This window comes from Pipistrellus hanaki (genome assembly GCF_964339955.1).
Source record: "Pipistrellus hanaki genome assembly, chromosome: 7".
NCBI lineage: Eukaryota > Metazoa > Chordata > Mammalia > Chiroptera > Vespertilionidae > Pipistrellus > Pipistrellus hanaki.
The window spans coordinates 20,401,551-20,425,698 of NC_140509.1; the positions used below are offsets into that span (position 1 = coordinate 20,401,551).

Here is a 24,148-nt window from a genome sequence, read left to right on the forward strand (position 1 = left end):
TATAACTATTGGTTTCTATAACTCAGAAAGCTTTGAGAAGACGTGTTTATACTGCTAGGGGTGGAGCAGACTTCAGTAGACGTACTTGAGGATTTAATCACAGCATGCAATGTTCTTCCTATGCATGCGGCAATATAATTCTGAGTTTCCAACTCTGACCTGTAAATGAATGTTGGAGTGTAAACCTGTTGGAGAGTTGGAGGCTTTCAGTTCAAAGGCCAAGAAAACGAAACATGGGTAATTTGTCTTACCTGCTTTCCTTCCTTTTTCATAATTAGAATCTCAGGCTGTTGGCACTGGAAGGGAGCCCAGAGATCTAATTGAGTTCGTTTGCCATCTTGGATGCTTAGTCTTGTTAACTGCAGGGCCAGGACTAGAGGAGTCCTGCCACAGGGCAGCACGCGGGGGCTCTGAGCCAGACAGGCCATCACCTGAGGGGCTCGCTGCCCAGAATGGTCTTCTAATGTGCACCGCTGTCCCCTTTCATCCTGTTTCCTTTTGTGCCCAGGTCATACCCATCCCGTAAGCCTTGACTTCTTTTTCACTCTTTAGATTTCTGAGCTTCCCTGGAATCTTTCTAGCCCTTTAAGGTAGTTTTAGTTCACTTTTTTTTTTTTTTTGCTTTGTTTTGTTTTGAATGCTTTGATTATGAAGTACTTGTTTAAATGTATTTGCTATGTCATGGTAATAGCTTGAGTACCTGGTATATCGTGGATCATTGGATTCGCTAACTAGTCTTCAAGGTCTCTTCTTGAAGATCCCAGAATTTTGTTGATTTTTGTGTCTGATTTTTTTTTTTTTTTTTTTTTTTTGGCTTGTTTGTTGTCTCTCTTTGCTTTTGAAAATGAAAGGAGCCTTAAAATTCTTGTTTAATATTTAGCTCTATCAAATCAGTATATTCCAAGGGCAGCAGGGTGTTTTAACTGGATCTAAGTTTCTTACACTTGAAGAGTGTTAGTGGTTTGGATATATAGGAGTGTGCATTGTGTGGTGACATAATAGTAATAATCATAGCTAACATTTATTAAGCATTTTTCATATGTCAGGTATTCACTCTTGTCATTGTTGCTGCTTTCCTATGAGGGATAGATGCTGTTAGTATCCCTGTTTTATAGACGAAGAAACTGAGGCACAGAGAGGGTAAGCAAGTTTGCCTGAGGTCACATAGCTAGCTAGTAAGTTGGAGAGCTGGGATTACAGACTTTGCCCTGCTGTTTATAGTAGACAGGTAGCAACTCTGGACACAAGTCTGAATCCTGGCCTGACACATCTGTGCAAACTGGGTGTGTAACCTCTTTGTGCTTCAGTGTCATTATTAGTGAAATCAGAGTAGCTGCCTGGCTTAGAGTTGTTTTTAAGATTAAGTGCGTAGTAAATGAAGAACCCATAGCCTAATACTTGGCACAATAGAAAAATTTATTATTTTATAGCTGCTGTTGTAAAATGTAAAGTGTTGGAAAGTTTTTGAAATTAGACTTTCAAAGTCTACTCTAGTAATGTAGCTGACCAGCTGGTCAGCTTTTCTGCAGGCATACAAGATATCCTTTCTTAAAAGAAATCTGACGAGGCATCAGCCACGAATACAAGGTTGTTTCAGGTGCTTTCCCTCGGGAAGAATCGGGGTGATATCTTATAGTGAGGCATGGCATGGGTGAATGAACTGTACACATCTGGGTAAAACGCCGGCTTCTCAGCTGGGTGTGGGGGTCCAGGGAAGTGGAAGTACAGAAGCTCTCAGGTCACAGAGCTACCTGAGAAAACTGCCCCGGGAACTCATGGGAATGGTTTATGCCATTGTCTGGATACTTGGGAGCCGTTGTTGTTTGTTTCCTGGAAGACTGGGAGCTGAAAAAATGCTGTCATCTTTCATTCTTTACTTTGAGACTCAATTTTGGGAATATCCCGTAGGATCGATTCCTGCATCCCCCTTTTCTTGAATGTCCTTTTGATCCCATGTCACAAAGAGGGATTTCCAACTGAGAGAATGCTGAAGGTGATACACTGAATAGCACTTAGTCTGTAGTCTTCATCCCAGGGAACCAGCTGGTCAGCAGCACATGCACACTGCCTGCCAGACTTCTTGGAAGAGCTCGGTCACAGCAAAAGAATCACGTCCTTCAGACATGCTGTGGGTAGTGAGTGGAGTGGCTTGTTGTGTGGCCTGCAGGCCACCATCCGGCATTGCTGTTCATTAGGATATTTAAATGAATGCTAGGAATGTCAGTTTGGCCTCTTACCTCGGTTGCTGGTAAATAGTAAAAATAAAATGTGAAGAATGTTAAAAACAGCAGCTTCAAGAAGTGGCTCTGAGAGAGCTCTACCCGTCCTCTTAACAAAGAAAGCAGACTCCTTAGACCTGAGCATTTAATCAGATGTAACTGCAGACCGTGGAAGCTGAGCCTTTTCTCTTGGGCACTAATGGTTTCTCTTTTTCTTTAAACAGAAGGGCAATTCAGAAAGTTTTCAAAATTAGGCCTTGTGTTTGTGGTTCTTCATCTGGATTAATGTTAGGATTTAATATTTGGTTCAGTTTGTGGAGCTAAAATGTGATCAGCATGAGCTCTGTTTTGTTTTTGTGGGACTGTTGGTGAGTTGCTAGGGATTCTACTCAGTTTTTCCCATCTTGCTTTTCACTTAAGTGTTTTGGTCAGCCAGCAGGACACAGTGTGAATTTAGTATGTGTGAGAAATTTAAATATGAGAGGAGATTTATTTTGAAGATGCAAGGCTGCTCTTGTAGGAGCTATAAACACTTGGCACACAGGCCTGCCTGGGTGGAAAGACATGCTTCTCCTAAAGTTACTAAATTGCAGAATTTTAATCTTAAATTGTGATTATAGAAATGCAGAAATATATATTATAGTTTGTGTGTATTTAGAAGATATTAGACAGTGTTTTCCGGGGACAAGTTAAGTCCTTTTCCAATGTTGAACTCTGCAGTGATCTTTATATTTTTAAATGCCTGACAGTCCAACAGTGACTTCTCAGTCTAGGCAAAGACCAAGTTACGGATTTAAATTGTTTGGAGGCTTGTAGGAGGTATGCATCTGATGCTTGGATTGTTTGTTCTGTTAGTGTTTGCCCTATTCTACTGCTAGACCGTGCACTCCCTCCTCTTTGGGAACAGTCCTTTGGCTCTCCTTTGAAACAGACTCTCCAAAATAAATACAGTAGCATCTTGACTGCCATGGCAGGGCTTAACCCGTGCCCAGTTTGTTAGAGATGGACTCCGTTTGTCGTATCAACTGGTTAGTCAGGTCCCTCTTCCTGCCCTTCAAGATCTCTTGATAAATGGTTTAAAACAGTTTGTCCATCTTCAGAATTTTTTGGTATAAGAGACAAAGTCCTTTTCTTTCCCATTTAGTTATATGATTAGTATGCACTAAAAGTGCCATTAAATGTCATTCTTGAATGATTGTAATCTGATAACTCAGATTAGCTTTGTAAGTGCTGTGTCAGTGACTGAGTTCCTCTGTTTCTTGCTTACTACCCAGAAAGATCAAACCGTGGCTGGGGGTATTAATTTATTCCTTTAGGGGATGAAAACATCACCTAATAGGCCGTCCAAGGTATTCTGTTTATCCAAGTGTTGCCCAGATGCTTTTTCTTAGCTGAGCCTGTTACTTCAGAAGGACTCGGAGTGTTGATCCAATTGTTGGTGTATTTCCTGTGAAAGTTCAGAAGCAATCTTCCTGGCAGTTTCTCAGAATAATCCATTCAGATTTGATGTCTCCTAGAAATCTTATTGCTGTGGCATAGCTGACCATAAAACCGCCTAATTGACTATTTCCCTCTGAAGGAGCTTAACAGATGTAGTTTATGATGACAAGAGACATTTATTATCCTTTCTTAGCATTTTGTACCTCATTTACTATGATTTACTTTCTCATATTTTAACTTCTGATCCACCTGTCTTGTGTCAGCTCCTGGATATCCCTGGAGAGGAACGTCTTGTTTTAACATTTTCCCTCTACTTTAAAACCCTGCATATTCTAGGCACATGACCTATATAAATGCTTGTTATTGCTGTTCGCTTGGATAAATTGTATTGGGTCCGAGACAAAATGCCCCTAAACAAAATTTTATTCTAGTTGAGTCATGTAATGCATTTCCGAATAAAATGTATGAAAAATTCAATCTTATTGAAAATCCTATGTCCAAATATATGACCACTTGAATAAACTTAATTGAATATCTATTTGATTTCTTGTTGGAAGAACTTTTTGTGTGTGATATATAAACTAGTTATAACCCATCCTTCAAGTTTTCTTGAAAATACAATTGGTTCAGGTTTGAAAGCAAAACCCCTCTTTAATGAGATAAATAGAATCTGGTTTCTTGTGTTACAAAAACACAATGAACTTATCCTCAATCACTGGGTTTAAGTTCTTTTTTTTTCTCACCAGACTTACCCTTTTAAAGAGTTCTTCCCCTGAAGTTCCTATTACATTTAAAAAACAAAATAGGCATTATAGGGTATATAAAATTTTACATTTTTCATAACCGTAGAATACATGTATATATATTGAATTATTAAAATGCATTAGAAACACAATTTAAAAAAAATATCCACCTGAGGATATTTTTCCATTGATTTTTAAAGAGCGTGGAAGAAAGAGGGAAAGACAGAGAGAAACATTGATGTGAGAGAAGCACATCCATTGGTTGCCTCCTGCATGAGCCCCAACCAGGGTCCGGGCTGGGGAGGAGTCTGCAACCTGGGTATGTAACCTTGACTAGAATCGAACCCAGGACCCTTTGGTCCACAGGCTGACTCTCTATCCACAAGCCAGGGCTAGAAACACGATTTTAAATAGCCATATAATTGTTTATTGTTTGGATTTGCCATCCTGTGTTTAACCCTTCTTCTGTTGTTAGTGTTTCAGGTTGATGTCCTTTTTTTTCACCTTGTCATGTTTGACCCTTCCCTATGCCACGCCAATCCTGCTAATTCTGTGGCTTGTCTGTTCTCCATCTGTCCCTTTTCTCCCATGTGCACAATTCGTCCCAGCGTTCAGGTTCTTAGTAAAGTAATGCTGTCCCAGTCCTTTTATTTTTCTCTCTCTTTTTAAAATCCTCACCATTGATTTTTAGAGAGAGTGGAAGGGCAGGGAGGAAGGCTAGGGAGGAGGGAGGAGGGTAAGGGGGAAGAGAGAGAGAGAGAGAGAGAGAGAGAGAGAGAGAGAGAGAGAGAGAGAGAGAGAGAGAGAAGAAAGAGGGGGGGGGAAGAGAGAGAGAGAGAGAAACGAGAAACATTGATGTGGAAGAGACATTAATTGGTTGCCTCGTCCTGCATGAGCCCCCGGGCAACCCAGGTACTTACCCTTAACTAGGAATGGAGCGTGCAACTTTTGGGTGCAAGGGCTGACTCTTCAACCACTAAGAAATACTGGCCAGGGATAATCTATCTTACTTTTTAAAAAGAATATTTTTATTCATTTCAGAGAGGAAGGGAGAGAGAGATAGAAACATCAATGATGAGAGAGAATCATCGATTGGCTGCCTCCTGTTTTTTCTCCTATGGGGATCGACTTGGACATGTTTCCCTGACCAGTATCGAACCTGGGATACTTCAATCCACAGGCTGACGCTCTATCCACTGAGCCAAGCTAGTTAAGGCCATCTTACTTTTAATAAAGGCTTCTTTTCTCCAAATCATTGTAAATACCATGACCAGCCTTATCCACTCTTCAGATCATAGCATAATAACTAAATCATTCCTGGTTTTGTGATCTTCAAGAATACCCCTAAGCTATTTTAATTTTGGGGGCTAGGGGTGTTCTTGGGGCATTATTATGTTTGTTACGGTTCATTAATGGTGACAGCTTGATAATGTTTAAAAGTTCTTTGAAAATGTTAAAATATATTAGCCGATGAGAGAGGATAAAATTATTAGTGGAGGCCAGAATACAGAAAAACTGGGAAGGAAAATATTTCAAACAAAATAAATTGTAAATATGTTTATTTTAAATGCTCAAGTATATGTGCTAACCTTAATGGATACTAATTTGCTTCTCTGAAATTTGGTTTATCTGTGATTTTTAGGACCATGTAAGGAAAAGAGTCAGTTGCATAAAGAAAAGGCATCTCTGCCAATGAATTATAAACAGATTAAAAAGTTATATTTTAGAACAGGAGACTTTTTACTGTGATCTCTTTATTTTTGTCTTATGAGCAAATAAACAGTCAAGGAAATGTATTTCTCCCTGTTTCACATTATAGAGGAAGTGGTTAGTTTTATTGAGGGATTAAACTTTTTACCACATTTCTTACTATGTGTTATATGGCCCATGCAGTAGTGTGTGGATATAAGCTTTCTATTTGTGAGTCAGTGTTTCAAATTCTTAAATATTTGTGACTGTCGAATTCCATTCTATGTCTATCTGATAATAAAAATTGGAATTGCCACTTGAGTGGACAGTGTAGTTTTCCTTTTTTGAATTTCACCAGGACTGTCCTGCTGCTGGGTGATATCTCCTCTTTTACCTCCAAACCTGGACCCAGGCTTCTTTATTCTTTCTTTATATGCCTTTTTGCTAGATCCCATTGCAAACATGTATCAAATTTCTGCCTACTGCTTTCTCTGTCAGGTTCAGCCTTCCCCTTGCTTAAGGCTTTCTCTGGAGTTAGGGCTCCATGCCCATGACCCTCCAGTTGCTTTATTTCCTGTCTGTCTCAATTTCTTCCCTTTTAAGTGCGTTCTCTGCCTGGATCAAATTGGCAGAATCACGCACACGTGCTCCTACAGGCAGGTTTCATTAGCAGGCTCCTTCCCTCTCGTAAGTCAAGGTGGAATACAGCATTGGCACAATTTTAGCAGTTTCTCTTTTCCTAGCCTACATTCTCCACTTCCCCATGACTTTTGTTTTACTCCTCTTATTAGAATGGTTACCTAAACTCGTATTACTCTGTGATCCTCCAACATGATGGTGCTTTGGAATTTTCCATAAAGAATGCTATTAACTGGAACCGGTGTCAGGGAAGCCACCAAATGTTGTTGAATCTCAGTTTTTTGTTTTCATTTGTTAATTGGAGAAACAAAACATTTACCCTGTTGGTGCATATAGGGTTTCAATTAAATAAAAGTGTCCAGTATTCCTAGCTTAGTCTTTTATTGCCAAAAAATGATTTCTTTGTTAGTTGCCTACCAATTCTATGCATGATTTGACATCTTTGAGACATAATTTACACACCATACAGTTCACCCCTTTTAAGTGCACAATTCGGTGGTTTTTAGTACATTGGAAGAGTGGTGCAGCCATCACCACAATGCATTTTAGGATGTTTTCATCACCCCAAAAGAAGCCCCATGCCCATTAACATCATTCCCATTTCCTAGGCTGCCACTGATCTGCTTTCTGTAATTTTAAGCATTTGTAACACCATGCTTAATAAATCGTGTGCTAATAGGCTTTTCATCCTTCTTAATGGCATATTGAAGGTATTTTGAAATGCAATCCTATAATTTTTATAAGTAAAAAGAGCCTGGTCATTTATTTTTTTTATTTTTATTTTTTCTTTTACACAAGGAAACAGAGGACCAGAGAAGTGAAGTAATTCTCCCAGGGACATTCGCATTCCACACCTCTTTACCAAAGCACACTAAAAGAGTGTCTTATTAATACTTATCTCATCAGTATTTTTATCTGTGTTTGCTAAAACCCTTTCAAATTCAAATTCTGTATATGAGATATTATTTGATTTCTCTGCATTGATCAGTCTACTATTTTGTGACTATTCTTGGGCTTTTCCCTCTATGTATAACCTTCTAATGTATCAAAAATCATATCCAAAGATTATTTGATGGATTACTGTATTTTCTGTTTAAATGTTCTTTAGAAAAGTCATTACTCTGTGATCAACTATAGCATTTCCTAGGATAATCTATTGTTTTAATGTGTATTTCTCTGTGGCATACTTGAGGTCCCTATCTTTTTGTGTTCGACTATTTAATCTGCCATCTTTCTCCTATCCCATACCTCTTTTCATTGTGATTTTTGCTGCTCCTTCTATAAGTAGTGACCATTTCTCCATTTCCCTGATTATGGCAGAAATGAATTGTGCAGCTTTCAAGGCCTAGGCCCTAGGAATCCTTGCAGCCTCTTCCTTTGCCCTGTGAATACTCCTCAGAGAGCATCATCGAGGGAAGCTGCTCTGTCATAAGGAAGAGGACAAGAGGCCTTGGAGAGCACAGAGGGGCTTCAGCAGACAGCCGGCACTAATTGCCAGACCGTTAGAGTGAGGCTCGTCTCGTCTGACCCTCCTCCATCTGTGTGTAGTTACATGAGTGAGCTCACGTGACAGCAGCAGAATTGCCCAGCTGACCCACAGAAATGTGAGAAATAAACTATGTATAGTTTTCTTAAGTCACTAAGTTTGGGATGGTTTGTTATGCATCAAAACTTGTTACATGTAGGTGTCAGCATAGTGACAGTATTGAGATGATTAAAGAATGTAATTCATGTAAAGTTCTTAGTTCACTGCCAACCATAGAGAATCCCTCCATAAAGGTTGATACTGTATCATAACAGCAGTGTCATAATGGCACTAGCATCATCACTGCTGATACTGTTGTTACTGTGGTCACTTTGTTTCTCCCCTCCAGATATATGCCATTGTTTTCATTGTCATTAACTGATGAATTAAAGCAGCAATCTTAAACCTTTTTTATCTTGTGGCACACATAAACTAATTACTAAAATTCTGCACCACTCCAAAAAAATGTATTTTCTGCCAATCTGACAAAATATAGGTATAATTTTGAATTATCCACACTGGACGGCTGTCGTATTGCCTGTTGTCATTTTTTTTTTTTTTATTGGACAGTGTAAGGGAAAAAAGGTAAATGCCTCTGACCAAATAATCAGGTATGGCATGTTTTAAACATTCTTGCGGCACACCAATCACTTGGCTAAAGAATTTTAACTCTGGTGCAGATTGTCTGGTATTTTCCTTCCTCGTGAGTTGAGTAGTTTTAAAAACATTTCTTATTGTGAAGTAGAAAAGTGCATAAGATGTAACAAATCATAAAATGAATACCTGTAACTACCGGTCAGGTTGAGAAGTTGAACATTGTCAGGACTGCAAAAGCCCAATTCATGCCCTTCCTGGCCACAGTCCTCTCCCTGGCACTAAGATTTTATATCATCACTAACCTGATGATCACTTCTTTGCTTTATTTTATTACTATTATTATTATTATTATTATTTTTTATAGTTTTTGCCACCTCTATGGGTCTCTTTAAGAAAAATTGTTAAGTTTTGGTGATTTTTTAAAATTATCCCAACATTATGTAAGTAGAATAATGTCTGTATTCTTTTGTTTGCCTTCATTTGCTGAATGTTATTACTAAGATCCCTGCATATCATGACTAACAGTAAGCTTTCATTTTCATTGTTGTTTAGAATTCCATTGTAAGAATATTCCTCTATCAGATCTAATGTTGATGGGAGTTTGGGTTATTTATAATGTTGGGCTATTTTGAATAATTCTATCAAGCACATTCTTGTATATGTTGTGGAATAACAAATGAGAGTGATTTTTTAAAGGCATATAGGTAGGGTTTCTGTGTAATAAAGACCTTTTTATAAGTCTTATAGAGAAGAACATTGCCAAATGATTTATACTGTAAAAAGTGTGAATCTTACCTTCATTTTAGAACCATTGATGGACCATGTCTTTACCAAGGAGGTTACTCACTAGGCCAGTTCAGGCCAGTGGGGACAGCAGTAGGACTGTGATGACAGAGATATGGGATGAAAAGGGGCTAAGTTTAGTTGAAGGTTAAAATGGCTCTAGAAGGGAAACCTGTGAGTAAATTTGGTGCCATTTTTAGCTTGGAGTCAAACAATTTTTAGGATTTTAATAACACTCTTACATGGTTGCCCCCAGGTTAATCTGTGGCAGTGGTTTATTTTTTCTCTACATTATAGAGGAGACATTTGGGCAATGAGGGGACATTGACTAATAACAAAGGACACAACTCTTAAAGGACTGAGATTTCCTTATGTACCTTTCTAAGAAGAAGGGAGGTATTAATACTATGTCAAAAGAAAGAAAAAGCCTAGCTGGCGTGACTCAGTGGTTGAGTGTTGACCTATAAGCCAGGAAATCAGGGTTTGTTTCCCAGTCAGGGCACCTGCCCAGGTTGCCAGCTCAGTCCCTAGTAGAGTGAGTGCAGAAGGGCAGCCAGTCAGTGATTCTCTCTCATCATTGATATTTCTATTTTTCTCTCACTCTGCCTTCCTCTCTGAAACAGTAAGAATATACATATATAAAAAAGAGAAGGAAAAAGAACCTTGTCAAAATGAAGATTGGGAGCCCGCCGGTGTGGTTCAGTGGTTGAGTGTCAACCCAGGATCCAAGAGGTTGCTGGTTCCAAAAGATTCCCAGTCAGGGCACATGCCTGGGATGTGGACTCTTTCCCCAGTGAAGACTGTGCAGGAAGTGGCTGATCCATGTTGCTTCTCTCTCATCCATGTTTCTATCTCTTGATCTCTCTCTAAAAATCAATAAAAACATACTTTAAAAGAAATGAAGATGCGTGGGGGGAAAGAGACATTTTCTTCAGCCGAGGTAAAGACTTTACATCTACTACAAACAACGGTGGCTATAAGAAGATTGTGGTATAGCCTAACAAGCCAAGGCAATTTGGATTTCTTTGCATATAATTGTACAGATTGTGCTCTGCGGGGGCCAGAGTGCTCTAATCAAACATGGTATAGTTGAAGAATGGTGTCTGTGTCTTCCGTCACATGACCACTCTGGGCCAAGGCGCCCTGCCAAGACAGCTACATGAATCGTTCTCCATGTCTCTGGCTAATCTCAGAGAAAGCAGAGGGTTTATAGCTTGTTGAGTTTTTCCCCTAGATGAGAAAGTTGAAAACTAGAGGATTTAATAAAGTCTTAGTGGCATTATGTCACTGTTATAAGAAAATAGTTAATTTAAAGCCTGTGGATACCAAATTAAGATCCCATTAGGATAATGAGGGAAGACTTGAGGAATTTCATTTTCCTTTGGGGGGTCCTGCAGATGGAGTTGTTTTTACATCTGGATGTGCTTCCCAAGTAGAATGAAGTGGTGTTTGTGACAAGCTGTATTTGAGGATGCTTTTATCACTCAGAACAAAACTTAAATGTGCTTGCTTTTATGATTTCTCTTGGATGTGAGGATTTGTAGGCTATCTTTTCCACAGACATAAAACCAATTAATTATTCACTGTAGATCTAAGTACCTTATTGACTTGATTTCTTATATTATTTCTGAATGATTCCTGAATATAAGGATTTGTGATGGTTTTTGTGCTGTTGCTATTATGCTTTTTCTGGAAAACAAAGTGAGCTTTTCATGCTTGAGTAAACACATTGATGCATTATGAAACTGTCAGACTCTTTGAAAATTGGCATAGCTTAATTATTCAAATATGTGGCTCTTTTGAATGGCTTTTGAGTCAGCTAGTGCTTTAGTACAACCAGCATAGACATTTCAATACCTTTCCTTAAGAAATTAAATTTCAACCGAATGATTAAAGAAGTCCAAAGGATTAGTTCTTTTGTCGAGCACTTTCATTATAATATAAAACTAAGTGCTAGCATTCATTTTCAGAGATTCATAGTGCATTTTATTTTAAAACACCTTTCTTTTTAAATAAAAATTTAAGTTGTTTTATGCATTTTTTCCTTATTACCTAGTATAACTTACCCTCCATGTCCCCACCCCCGTTTTCTTCCTATCAACATGCACACATATTTTTACAGTGTACCTGCAGTTTTGTTTCCTTTAAAAATTATATTTGCATTGTAAATCTTTTTGAAGCAATGTGGCCTTTATAGAAACCATTTTTGTTGCTTGCTTAATATCAAATTATTCATTAACATGCTAGTCATTCCCCACACTTGACATGTGTTTTCCATTTTTACTGATAAAAAGAGAGGTTAGGCAATCAAATACTTTACGAAGTGTTCCCCTGATTTTCAGCATATCATACATTGTAGCTTGTTTTTTCTTATTTCCAGTTATTTAACAAGGGCAGTGTTTAAAGTGTCATTATGTCAGTGGATTTGAAGACTTATGTTTTACGGGTTACCCAATTGCTTTCTGAAAGACACTGTGCATTTAACAGTCTGATGGTTGTCAGAGGAAAGAGGATTGGGGGACTGGATAGAAAAGGTGAAGGGATTGAGAAGCACAGATGGGTTGTTACAAAAGAGTCATGTAACAGCATAGGGAATATATCAACAATATTGTAATAACTATGTATGGTGCTAGGTGGGTACTGGAAACCAGGGGAACACTTTTAAAAGTTATTCCTTTTAAAAATGTCTTTTAAAATATTTTATTCTAATTTTTGCATATGTTTATTTAATATTGCAGATTTAATATCAGCTTTCATAAATAGAAAATAAGTGACCACCTACCTGATAGCTTGAAGGAGTACTTACTATTCTCATTGAGTTACTTATTCATTTTTAAAAACTTTTAATTATTCTATATAATAAAAGCCTAATATGCCAAGTGTCTGGTTGTGTGGTCGTCTGGTCAACCAATCAAAGCATAATATGCTAATGATATGCTAAGGCCACCCAACTGCTTGCTATGATGTGCACTGACTACCAGGGGGCTGGCACTCCAACCTTAATGCTGGGGTCCGGCCAATCGGGACTGAGCAAGACGGGCTGGATAAGCCCTGGAGCCCTCCTGCAGTCCCTCCCCAGCTGGCCAGACTTCTGCATCCCTCCTCGGCCGGTAGTAGAGCACCGGTGGGGGTCACTTGACCTGGCCTGCTTCCTCTTGCGATCTGGGACCCCTTTGGGGATGTCGAAGAGCACGTTTTGGCCCGATCCCACTCAATGCAAGAGTTGACTTCTGGTGGTCAGTGCCACTCAGCCAGAAGCCAGGCTCATGGCTGGCAAGCACAGCAGCTCCAAGGATGTCCTGGGGAGTGGGCCTAAACCATCAGTCGGACATCCCCTGAAGGCTCCCAGACCATGAGAGGGCACAGGCAGGGCTGAGGATTCCCCCTACCCCTCGAATGCACAAATTTTGTGCACTGGGCCTCTAGTGGATTAATAAGGGAGTTGAAAAAAAATAGAAGAGAAATCCCTTTTGTACTCACTTTAATCCAGTGGTAATATCTTTATATTACTATAATACAGTATCAAAATCAGGAAATTGATATTGGTATAATTCTCATTAATTTTTAAAAGACATATTGCTTTAAATTTTGTATTGGACAAAAAGTTTATGTTGCAAATATATATGAGACTTATGTGAAACTGTTTTGTTTTTCAGCAATTTTTCCAGCTAGTCAAATTACGAAAGCTTGGACTTAGTGATAATGAAATTCAGCGGCTCCCTCCAGAAATAGCAAACTTCATGCAGCTGGTGGAACTTGATGTGTCCCGAAATGGTAAGAAAAAGATTCCACTTGAGTTGTCCATTTGACTATTCTGATGTTGTGGGAGGAGGAGGGGGGGGTTAATAAGCAGAAGTGGATAAAGGCTATTGGAGGAACTTCACCTCATGGCTATGGGAAAGGTATGTATAAATTTTAAGATGAAATTAATGCCATTATTGAATAGTTTAGTTAACTTACAAAGTATTTACCAAAAAACTTTTCATAGCACACTTTTTATTTATTTTTAAAATATGTTCTTACTGATTTTTAGAGAGAGAGGAAGGAAGAGAGATAGAAAACTAGAAACATCGATGAGAGGGAAACATCATAGGTCATCTCCTGCATGCCCCCTTCTGGGGATCGAGCTCACAGGAATCTAATCAGTCACCTCTTGGTTCCTGGGTTGATGCTCAACCACTGAGCCACAATGACTGGGCCATAATACAGGTTTTGAATGATAACTTTCTCAAGAGTTAGAGTATTGTCTGAGAAATCATGTAATCAGGCTCCCTCATTTTCCTGAATGTGACATTTGAGGACTGGTGGTGTGGTGATCTGTCCAGCACCGAGGGGCTATTGAGGCGAGGGGACACTTCCTGGGGAGGGGCTGGCTTCTCGGCCAGTGGTTCAGAATCTGTCTTCCTGCAGCGAACAGATCTGCTTGCTGTCCAGGCATCTTCTGCCAATTTAATTTATTTTTAATTAGGCCACTGGTGGGCCTGCCCACTGGAGTTTGTGTTATATTTAAATGGGGACCCTGGTTTAACCTTGCGTTTCATAGCCCTTAGAGCACTCCCTAAGTTGGTTGGTAACCCTGCTTGTTATTGCATATTTGGTTAATTACTCTAAGTTAAAGTGGCAGATCCCAGTGGTCCTGTCTTAAGTGATGGGATTCAGTTCTTGCAAGGGCTCTGGTATAATTCCACTGGATAGGCCCCAACATACTCTGAGTTGTTTGTAAAAAGGATAATCTTTTTCTCTCCTATTGCATACCTGTTTTGTTTTTCTATAAAATTCTCTACTTTTCTTCTTAATGAACATCAGGTCTGGATCTTTTAGTCTCCTGTCTTCCACAGCAACTCCAAGGCCCAGATACACTACTTTTTGGGGTCATTGTTATAGGGCAGCAATGATAATCAGTACTTGATTGAAAACATTGTGAAACAAAAATGATTGACCCCCCCCTACTTTTAACAGCTTTTAAATTGCTGTTCCCTATTACATTCGGTAAATTGGAAACTGTCTATAAGTTAAGCCATATGTTTCTTAAGATAGGATCTACTTTTATTTTTTATGAGAATTATTTCTTACCTTGAAGTACTGGAAAAGTGAAGAAAACACTTAGTGTGGGGGCATGTTTTATGGTGGTTTATTTAGTTGCAACGGGACCCAGATCTGCTCAGGGAAAGGGGATTTGATGGAAAGGAGGGGATGGAGCTGACATCCAAGAGCATTGGCATGGGGCTCGCATCAGACATCGCCTTCGCCTTCAGGGTTTCCTGGCCTCTTAGTGCGTCTGCTTCTGTCTGTGGGTGCTCTGTCTCCCTGTTGACCTGCTCTCCTGGAACTGGCCTCTCCACAACCAGTTTGTTGTGGTCTTTCTCCACCTACTTTTTGGCTTCTGCGCCTGCTGTGGTGTCTGCTTGACAGATTTCTCAGTGAGGAATTTGTCAAACAGATCATCTTTTTAAGCCAATCATAGGTCACTGGGATGGCATCCTCACCCTAAAGATTAGCTGCCCTGGGACGGGTGTCAAGCAGTGCCAAGCATGGCTCTGCTCCTCAGCTCAGCACTTTCCCTTACACTGAGTGTATGGTTGGAGCGGTGTTGGAGGCCAGAATTGTTTCTAAGGCTATCTTGTCTCATGCTTATCTAAGGAATACATAACTCAACCCGCTCTCCCTGGCCTTAGCATGATCTCAGTTATAAAGGGTGGCTGGCTATTAAATTTGCAAAGAAGCAGTGACTTTGTGAAATTGTCACAAATCATATAATCCAAAGAAATAAAATAGCAATTTTGAAATTGGCATTAGAAAGGAAAAGAAGCAGGGAGCCAGAAATACTTGAGAAGGAGAAGTGTTGCCTTTGATTATTTGGAGGAGAGAAAACATAGAGCTTGAAAGTCCCCAGTTATGCTAATAACTCTAATGGACGGGATGCTCCGTAGAAAGTCAGCATTCTTGATCACCACTTTTACCAGTTCCCACCCACATCAGCTATTTATTTTCAAACATTGGTACCGAGAAAGAAGGGCTATCTGCCTCTGTGTGCATTCATGCCTCCCAGCATGTTGATAAAAGAAGATAAGCTTTCACCATAGTCAGTGTCAGGACACAAAAAGGTGTTCTCTCCTCCTCTTTTCACTCTGTCCTCACTTTCAGCCTTTCCTTCACACCTTTGAGGTAGTTTTGTGAGGGATCCTGCTGTCTTTTACCTTATCGGTCAGGCTTTTATAGAAATGCCGAGGGAGAGTTAACTGCCCCTGTCCACTCTGGCAGAACCTTCTCTGGCTCCGCAGCGTGAAGGTGTGTCCTGGAGTGCAGGGGGCAGTGGGCAGCATACCAGAGGATGGCAGGAGTCGGGCTTTCTGTGAGGCTGTGAACACACTGCAGAGATGACCGAGCAGAACAGAGTCACCGTTCATTCTAACCAATAGGAACATGGGACTTGGGCTATTTCCAGGTCAGGCAGACCTCAGTGTGCTTTCCTCTCATCTGTTTACAGGTAAAAATCACGGTAATGTGAATTTCCTAGGCAACTGAGTAGGTAAATAAAAGTCACAAAATCTGCAGTCCGAGAGTCAGTGTGAGAACCCCTCCTTTGTGTGGGTGCAGGCATTGGTAAGGGTTTGGGACTCAGGCCTGGAGGCCTGTATGAGTCTCTGGTCTTCTCTTGCACCAGTTGAGCAACTCCCTCCATGATCAGAGGTTGTTCCTTGATCATGGAGTTGTAGCAGGGCCTTTGCCAGGGCTGGCCATTGCCATAGTGGGGCCTTTATTGACTTCCTTAATTCCTGATGGAGAAATTAAGCATTGCTTGACCATGGAGGAGGAAGGCACGATGCTGGTCTCAGACTACTCAAGTCCATGGGATCAGCGCTTGTCAAACTTGAGCATGCAGTGAATAGCCACCGGGTGTTGTTAAAATGCAGACTCCTATGCAGTAGGTCGGGAGTGGGGCTTGAGATTCTGCTTTGCTGAGAGCTCCCAGAGGATGCCGACCCTGCTGGTCCACTGCGCACACTGAGTAGCAAGCTCTTAGATGCCATCGCCCACGAGTCCCCTACTGAGCTTCCTCCAGCAGCTGTGTGTGTGGTCATGAGCCCAAGTTCACCCAGCTCCTGGCACCCTGCACCTTCCCATGGGGAATGTGGGCAGCCTTCAGGATATTCCTGGTAAAGGGTGAGATGCTAGAGCTGTCTTAAGCTCACGTTGGCTTTGATTTTAGGAGCAAAATTGGATTTTTCCTGATGTTCCCTTGCTCAAATGGCAGAGAAAAGAAAGGTTTTGTGTTTCTTTCAAAAAAAAAAAATCTATATGAGGAGGAGAGAAGTTTTTACAGGCTCATTTCCTAGGCCAAGAAGAGCTGCCAGGACCTCCAAACCCTGACTTTTGTGGCTTTGTTTTCAGATATTTCAGGCACAAAGTCAAGGGAATTGTGTGTTGTGTTAAGAAGAGAGAAGAGTGAGCTTTGGGAGACAGGGTGAGGCTTATGGTTATATATAGTCTGTGGGGACTTTTTCTGAAGTGAAAGTAGAGAGGCTTGGAATGAGCACAGTTTTGTCTCCAGAATGGCTGGATGTGCTCTGCAGAGAGGACTCTGGTGGGAACATGGGTCCTGCCACTCACCACCTCCAGATCTTGGACAGGCCCCGCCCACAGTGCTGGGTCTTGACTGGGAAGGAATAGGACAAAGCCTGCATCCTTACAAGCCAGGGAGAGGCAAGGAGCATGCCCGACATCTCAAGTCCTGACTTGGTGGATCCTTTTTTTTAACTAAGGCAAATAGCTAAAATTTATATGTAATAAAATAAACTGTTTCTTCTGAACATGGAAGGATGGAGTAGATAAAATTGGTATCTGAATATGCTGTAAAATGACTAAAAAAGCATCAGATTTTGCATGAAGGTCTAAAGCAGATTTCTGTGGTGACATGCACATGCCTTAAAGCCTGGACTTGGTCTTTCTCTGCTCACTGGTTCTTAGCTGTTTGAGGATAATAATCCTGGGTATGTGAGAAGAATTATTACCCTGTGGTACTATCTTGTTATCCAAGAATCTAGGGCAGACTTTCTTGGTGCATAATGAATCCTGCCCCAAGGCTTAGTAATATGAATTTTATAGTCTATGCTGTAATTTGACTGACATCACGGTAACTGTATCATTATCCATTTAGTTTAGTTTCCCCAAAGTGTAAGGCATACACCACTGGTGCTGCTAGAGATGACTTTAAGTGGTACTGCAAAACAGCAGTTTCTAACATAGAAACTTGGTGAGAAAGTTACTCTTTAAAATTATTCCTTTTGGTTGCCTTCTGTAAAATTTAATAACACTACTATACTGCTATTGTTACATTTACTTTACATTTACCTTCAGTATCTTGGGGTGATAGCTCTTATTCATGTTAGTGATTTAAAAAAATTTGCTTCCTTTAAAAATAAATCTCATTCAAATTTTAAAAAGTCAGTTTAAAAGAATGAGGTAAATGATACAGAATACACATGCTATACCACCAGTATGGCAAGCATGGTGAAGGTGAACAGTGATGGCCAAAGTCAAGGAAGCACTGACTGAAGTAGCATATCATGTCAGTGAGACCTTGAGTTTATTGCATTCAGGAAACATGCCAGTCTGCACGTGCTGGCTAGCTCCTTTGCAAACTTGGATTAACAGGCAGCTGAAAGGTATTTTAGTACAAATCATTCCTAGCACCAGGACAAGGATAAACAGCTGTCTACCAGTAGAGTCATCATCCCACAAAGTGTGGAGGCTAGACTTTGATTAAAGGCTTGGGTTAATTGGTTTCTGTCCACCCATGAGATGCTGATCAGTGTCTGTGGTCTGTAGCTATGGGTTGTTGAATGAAACCTAAAGCCAATTTTGAAGCCTGCCCAAGTGACCTTGTATAACATCGTCTGGCGTTTCTGAGTATGCCCTGAAAAAAAAGTTCTTTCTGGTAAGCAACAAATCCAGTGTGCAGTAGAAGTCTCCTTACTTAGTTGTGAACAGTTAGCTTTTTAATTTTTTAAATTCCTGAGTAGACCTATGCCATGCGTGAGGCGGAAGCCAGTTTTCACCTATGTAGACTTCACACTTGCCACAGTCAAGCCTGATTCAAGCTCAATTTCAGTGCTCTGTTCAGCACACTGCCCCTGGCTAGTACTGTGGTGGGTGAGGCGGTGACTGTTGCGGTGCTACAGGAGATATGCAGTGAAGCAGAGCCTCCAGTGCCACTCTGCCTTGTGGCTGGAGAGCTAGACAGTTTCCAACCCAGTTTGCTTTCTTGCCTTTGCAGATAGGGCTTCTGCCCTGTCACGAGCCCTTTCTCTTCGTAACCTTAGCTTCTCTTGTCAGGAACCGGGGTTGATATAGAAAAAATATTGCCTTCGACTCTCATTTTAGTTCCAGATGATATTAATTATTCTTAAATTGGAGGAGGAAAGAGAGTGCTCTTTTGTGATATTTTCTGATCACCTTTCCATTCTACAGTTTTTCCACAGAGCATTATTGAAATATGACGATGTATAGAAATCTTATGAAACTGGAAATGTTGGGATAAATTTTACAGATAGATCTCTCCCTATCTTTTCTTAGACTTTTAAAGAAACATCAACGATATTTTATAAAATAAACCTAAAAATCCATCCCAATTTAATGTTACAAATTGTTAATGGTGTATTTTTTTTCCATTTTAATGATGTATTCTATTTGACCCAGTTTACCCAAATGTACAATCAATACAAAAATTATGACAGGTATTTAATTTTTTTATAGGAAGTTTTTGAAATCCATGGTATACCCCCACTTGGCTGGTGGCCAGTATAACAAACAGTATAGGAGTAGACTATTTATTTATCTAGCTATTTATTTATTTTTAAATTCTTTGTTGTTGAAAATATTACATATGTGTCCATTTCCCCCCATTGACCTCTCCCCGCCCGCTCCCACCTCCAGCACAGGCCCTCACCCCTCTATTGTCTGTGTCCATTGGTTATGCTTACTAGTATGTGCATGCATACAAGTCCTTTGGTTGATCTCTCATCACCCCCATCTCCACTGCCTTCCCTTTGAGATTTGACAGTCTATTCGATGCTTCTATGTCTCTGGATCTGTTTTGCTCATCTGTTTTTGTTAATTATATTCCACACATGAGTGAGATCATGTGATATTTATCTTTTTCTGACTGGATTATTTTGCTTAGCATAATGCTCTCCAGGTCCATCCATTCTGTTACAAATGATAAACGTTCTTTCTTTTTTACAGCAGCGTAGATGTACCACAGCTTTTTAATCTACTCATCTGTTGATGGGCACTTAGGTTGTTTCCAAATTTTAGCTGCTTTGAACATAGGGGTGCATATATATTTTCTGATTGGTGTTTCTGATTTCTTGGGATATATTTTTCTGGGTCAAATGGGAGTTTTGTTTTTAATTTTTTGAGGAAATGCCATACTACTTTCCACAGAGGCTGCACTAGTCTGCAATCCCACTTGAGGATATTTTTTCTATTGATTTTTAGAGATAGTGGAAGAGAAGGAGAAGCGGGGGAGGGGTAGGAGTAGGGAGAGAAACATTGAGGTGAGAGAGACACATGGATTGGCTGTGTCCTGCACACGCCCAAACTAGGGCCGGGAATCAAACCTGCAAACAACTGATTTCAAATGTGAGACCCTTCACTCCGTGGGCTGGCACTCTAACCACTGAGCCAAACTGGGCAGGGCAGAAGGGAATTTCTTACAACAATGCCATTACCAAAATGTTTTTGGAGCTCTTTCAAATTAGTAGTATATTATTTTGCTTATCTACAGACCAGTAGTTTCACTTTTTAGAATGGATTTGTTTTTAAACACAACCAAAGGTTATTTAATGCCAACTTAGGAAAATAAACCAGGACACTGAAAATGTTATGTTACTAAAAATCTGCCTCAGCTGGCAATTAAAATATATGAGTAAACTATTGTTATTTTTTATAATGTTAATATGGTTAAATTATTAGAAAAATTGTGACTGTGCTGAATAAGTTGTAGGTTTATATAACTTTTATTTCTCTCTGCCTTTTTTTTTTAATTAGCAGTTTTGTAATAGAGATGATAACCTCTGAGTTTGAGAACAACACCTCTGAATATATTTTTTAGGTCAATAGGCTCTTCAGTTAGTGCAGGTTCTCTGAATGCTTTGTCTATTTTAAGTAGCTTCTTATCTTCGTCCCCCCTCCCTCCCTACTTCATTCATTCATCCATCTTTACATGCTGTGCTCTGCTTTAGATGCTGAGTTTTCCAAAACAATGGTGGATTTGCACAAAATAGGCTGAATTAGAGAAGCAAAAATAACCACACAGGCTTCTCCTGAAATAAAACAAAACCCCAACATGTGACAGTTTTTGCTCACTTTTTAATTAGGCAATTCATGTAGGTATCCTTTGGCAGTTTCCATTTCTGAAAATGATGGAGAACGAAGGCCATATTGCTTCATTTTGATTTTGAGGTCACCTATTTTGTCATGGAAATCTGGCTGGAGCCAAGTGATGCTGAGCCTCCAGGCAGCTGGGGCCTGATGCATCTCTTTGTCAGGAAGGTGACAGCAGCTTGCTACTGTGACTGCAAACAGTGCACTGAGCTTGTAAAGCTAGAAGAGAGAGACCTCTTAGAAAGGGATGGAGGCGCCAAGGAGGAAAGAGTAAGTGAGGAGCAGTACTAAGAAGTGCAACTTGAGGGTTATATATGGAAATGCTTGATTTTTAAGATTGTTTTATAAGTGTTGAATAAATCCTCAACCTAATACATCTGCTCAAAGCTAATATATTTTATTGATTTTTTTTTTTAACAGAGAGGAAGGGAGAGGGATAGAGAGTTAGAAACATAGATGAGAGAGAAACAACGATCAGCTGCCTCCTGCACACCTCCCACTGGGTATGTGCCCTCAACCAAGGTACCTGCCTTTGACTGGAATCGAACCTGGGACCCTTCATTCCACAGGCCGATGCTCTATTCACTAAGCCAAACCGACTAGGGCAAGATTCTGAATTCTTATTTAGTTTTAAAGAGCTTTGGACCCTGGACTTAAAAAAAAAAATGCTTAGAGTTATCACTGTGTTTTAGAATTACTAATTTTTTTTTACTTTAAGCAGAATTTATTGAGCAATTACTGTATTTGTGGAAGGTTCTTTGCTGAATTCTTTTCTTCCTTAATTCTACAGGCACAACAGATGTAAGGAACTGTACATTAACACCTGTTATATTGTTTTATAAAGTGCTCAGGGCATGCAGAGAGGTAACTATAACTGATGTGAGACAGGCTTGAAGGAGGAATGGGGGCACTTTTGGTTTGAGTTTGAAATCAGGCAGTCTCTAAAAATTCGCATATTTCAGCTGCTGTGAACAGTTGGTTGGGTGTCATCCCATGCACCAAAAGGTTGCTGGTTCAGTTTCCTTTCAGGGCACATTCCTGTATTGTGGGCTCAGTCTCTGATAGGGGGCATGCAAGAGGCTGCCGACCAATGTTTCACTCTCACATTGATGTTTCTCTCTTTCTCCCTCTCCCTTCTTCTCCTTCTAAGAGTCAGTTAAAGACATTAAGACAAATTCTCATACTTTAGTTGTAAATTTGGAGGGAGTTAATGAGTGGAATCCTTAACTGTCATTATTACTGGAAAAATCTTTTCAAATGTTTGTAATATATTAACCCAGTTCCACTATCTCAGTGCTTGTCTGATAGATATTCACTTGATATTTTAAGATTCATAAAAAAAATCAAGAAACACCCAATACATGACAATGTGCACTAAAACTCTATAAGTTGTCATAGGATTTTTTTCTTGAACAGCTGACTACTCTGTGTTGTAAAGGATCTGCTCTGCCAGATGAATTGCTAAGCTGTTTGCTTTAGTTGAGATAGACTACCTGTTGATTAAAAAAAAAGCCAAAATCTGAAGGGCTCAACACAATAAGGAACTTTATTTCTGCTTAACTTACAGTGTGTGTGTGTGTGTGTGTGTGTGTGTGTGTGTGTGTGTCAGGGGTGTGGAATGTGGAGATGGAAGGTAGAGGCTCTGCTGTACACAGTCAGAGATGTAGGTGTCTTCCTTCTTTTGATGTCACATCTTCATTCTATAGTGAACTCCAGGGTCTTGTGGGAGGGGGAGAGAAAATGGGGGATTGTGTGTAGATGATTTTTGTGGGCCATGTCAAGAAGTGGTGTACATCATTTCCATCCATGTTCTGTTGGCCAGTTTTATGTCCCCAACCTAATTGAAAGGACCTAAAAAATGCAGTAAACTATTTGTACACGAAGAAGAGAAATCTGACTGTTGGTAAGGTACTAGCCATAGCATTTAATTGATTGCTGGATTTGTATGACTTTAAGTCACTGATCTCTCTCTCTCTCTCCCTCTCTTTCCCTCCCTCCCTCCCTCCCTCCCTCCCTCCCTCCCTCCCTTTCTCCCTCTCTCTCTCTCTCTCTCTCTCTTTCTCTCTCCCTCCCCCCCTCCCTCCCTCCCTCCCTCCCTCCCTCCCTCCCTCCCTCCCTCCCTCCCTCCCTCTCTTCCTCCCTCTCTCTCTACCTCTCTCTCTCTCTCTCTCTCTCTCTCTCTCTCTCTCTCTCTCTCTCTCACACACACACACACACACACACACACACACACACACACACGGTTCTATTGTACTGTAATAACTTTCCATGAGTGACACATTCAGAGAAAATATAGATGCACGCCTAAAGAGGACAGGGTAGCCTTTCTTCCCACATCTGCACAAAAGTATAAACCCAGACATAGGTTAACATGATTGATGGACACTGATTTGCTAATAGCATAAAACCGATGTAAGTATACATGATTTTGGAGGGGAACTTTTAGAATCTGGTTTAAAGTATGATTTGAAAATTAAAGTTTATGTTTGTGGAGTGGTTGTTGAAGCACTCACTCTAGGTAGTATGGCAGCATTAAAGGTTTTCAAGGCAGGACTTGCCATCTCAGACAAGTTACCTAACCTCTCTGTGCCATCTGTAAAATGGAGACTAGACTGGCACCCACTTCATAGTTATTGTAACCCTTGAATGAGACTGTGCATGTAAAGTACTTAGAACAGTGTCTATACTTAATGAACAGCTCCTGTGATTAATATTATTATCGCCTTTCATTTTGGAGATCTGAACTAGCACTGTGAGAATAAGAATACGGTGGGGGTGAGGCCACAAGTAGGTTTGAAGGATAGAGCCATTCAGATGAGGGCAGGAAACTACTTGAAGTGATGTCTAGATACTGAGTAGCATAACACCAGGCATTGTGTATGCCATTTTATCTAATCCACGTACTAATCCTGTGAGGTGGATAGAAGCACCTTAGGGTGACCAATGAGGAAACTGAGGCTTGAAAAAGTTGTGATTTGAGCCCAAATCATACTTCTAGACAGTGGTGGAGCTGAAATGGGAAAACAAGAAGAGTGGCACTTTTAATTCTGGGGGGAGCATATTGAAGGTGATAGGACTGATAGTTTTGGTCTATGTTCGAGAAAGGATGGAGAAAATATTATGAC

At 40.2% G+C, this 24,148-nt stretch overlaps 1 protein-coding gene across 1 annotated transcript in view; it reads left to right on the top strand.

Moving 5' to 3' along the window:
- The window catches only part of LRRC1 (leucine rich repeat containing 1), a 123,803-nt gene that overhangs the window by 32,414 nt on the left and 67,241 nt on the right, over positions 1–24,148 (top strand). Inside the window, exon 2 of the mRNA XM_084889454.1 lies at positions 13,292–13,409. Within this exon, the coding sequence (XP_084745580.1) occupies positions 13,292–13,409 (118 nt within the window). The remainder of the gene's footprint in view (positions 1–13,291; positions 13,410–24,148) is intronic.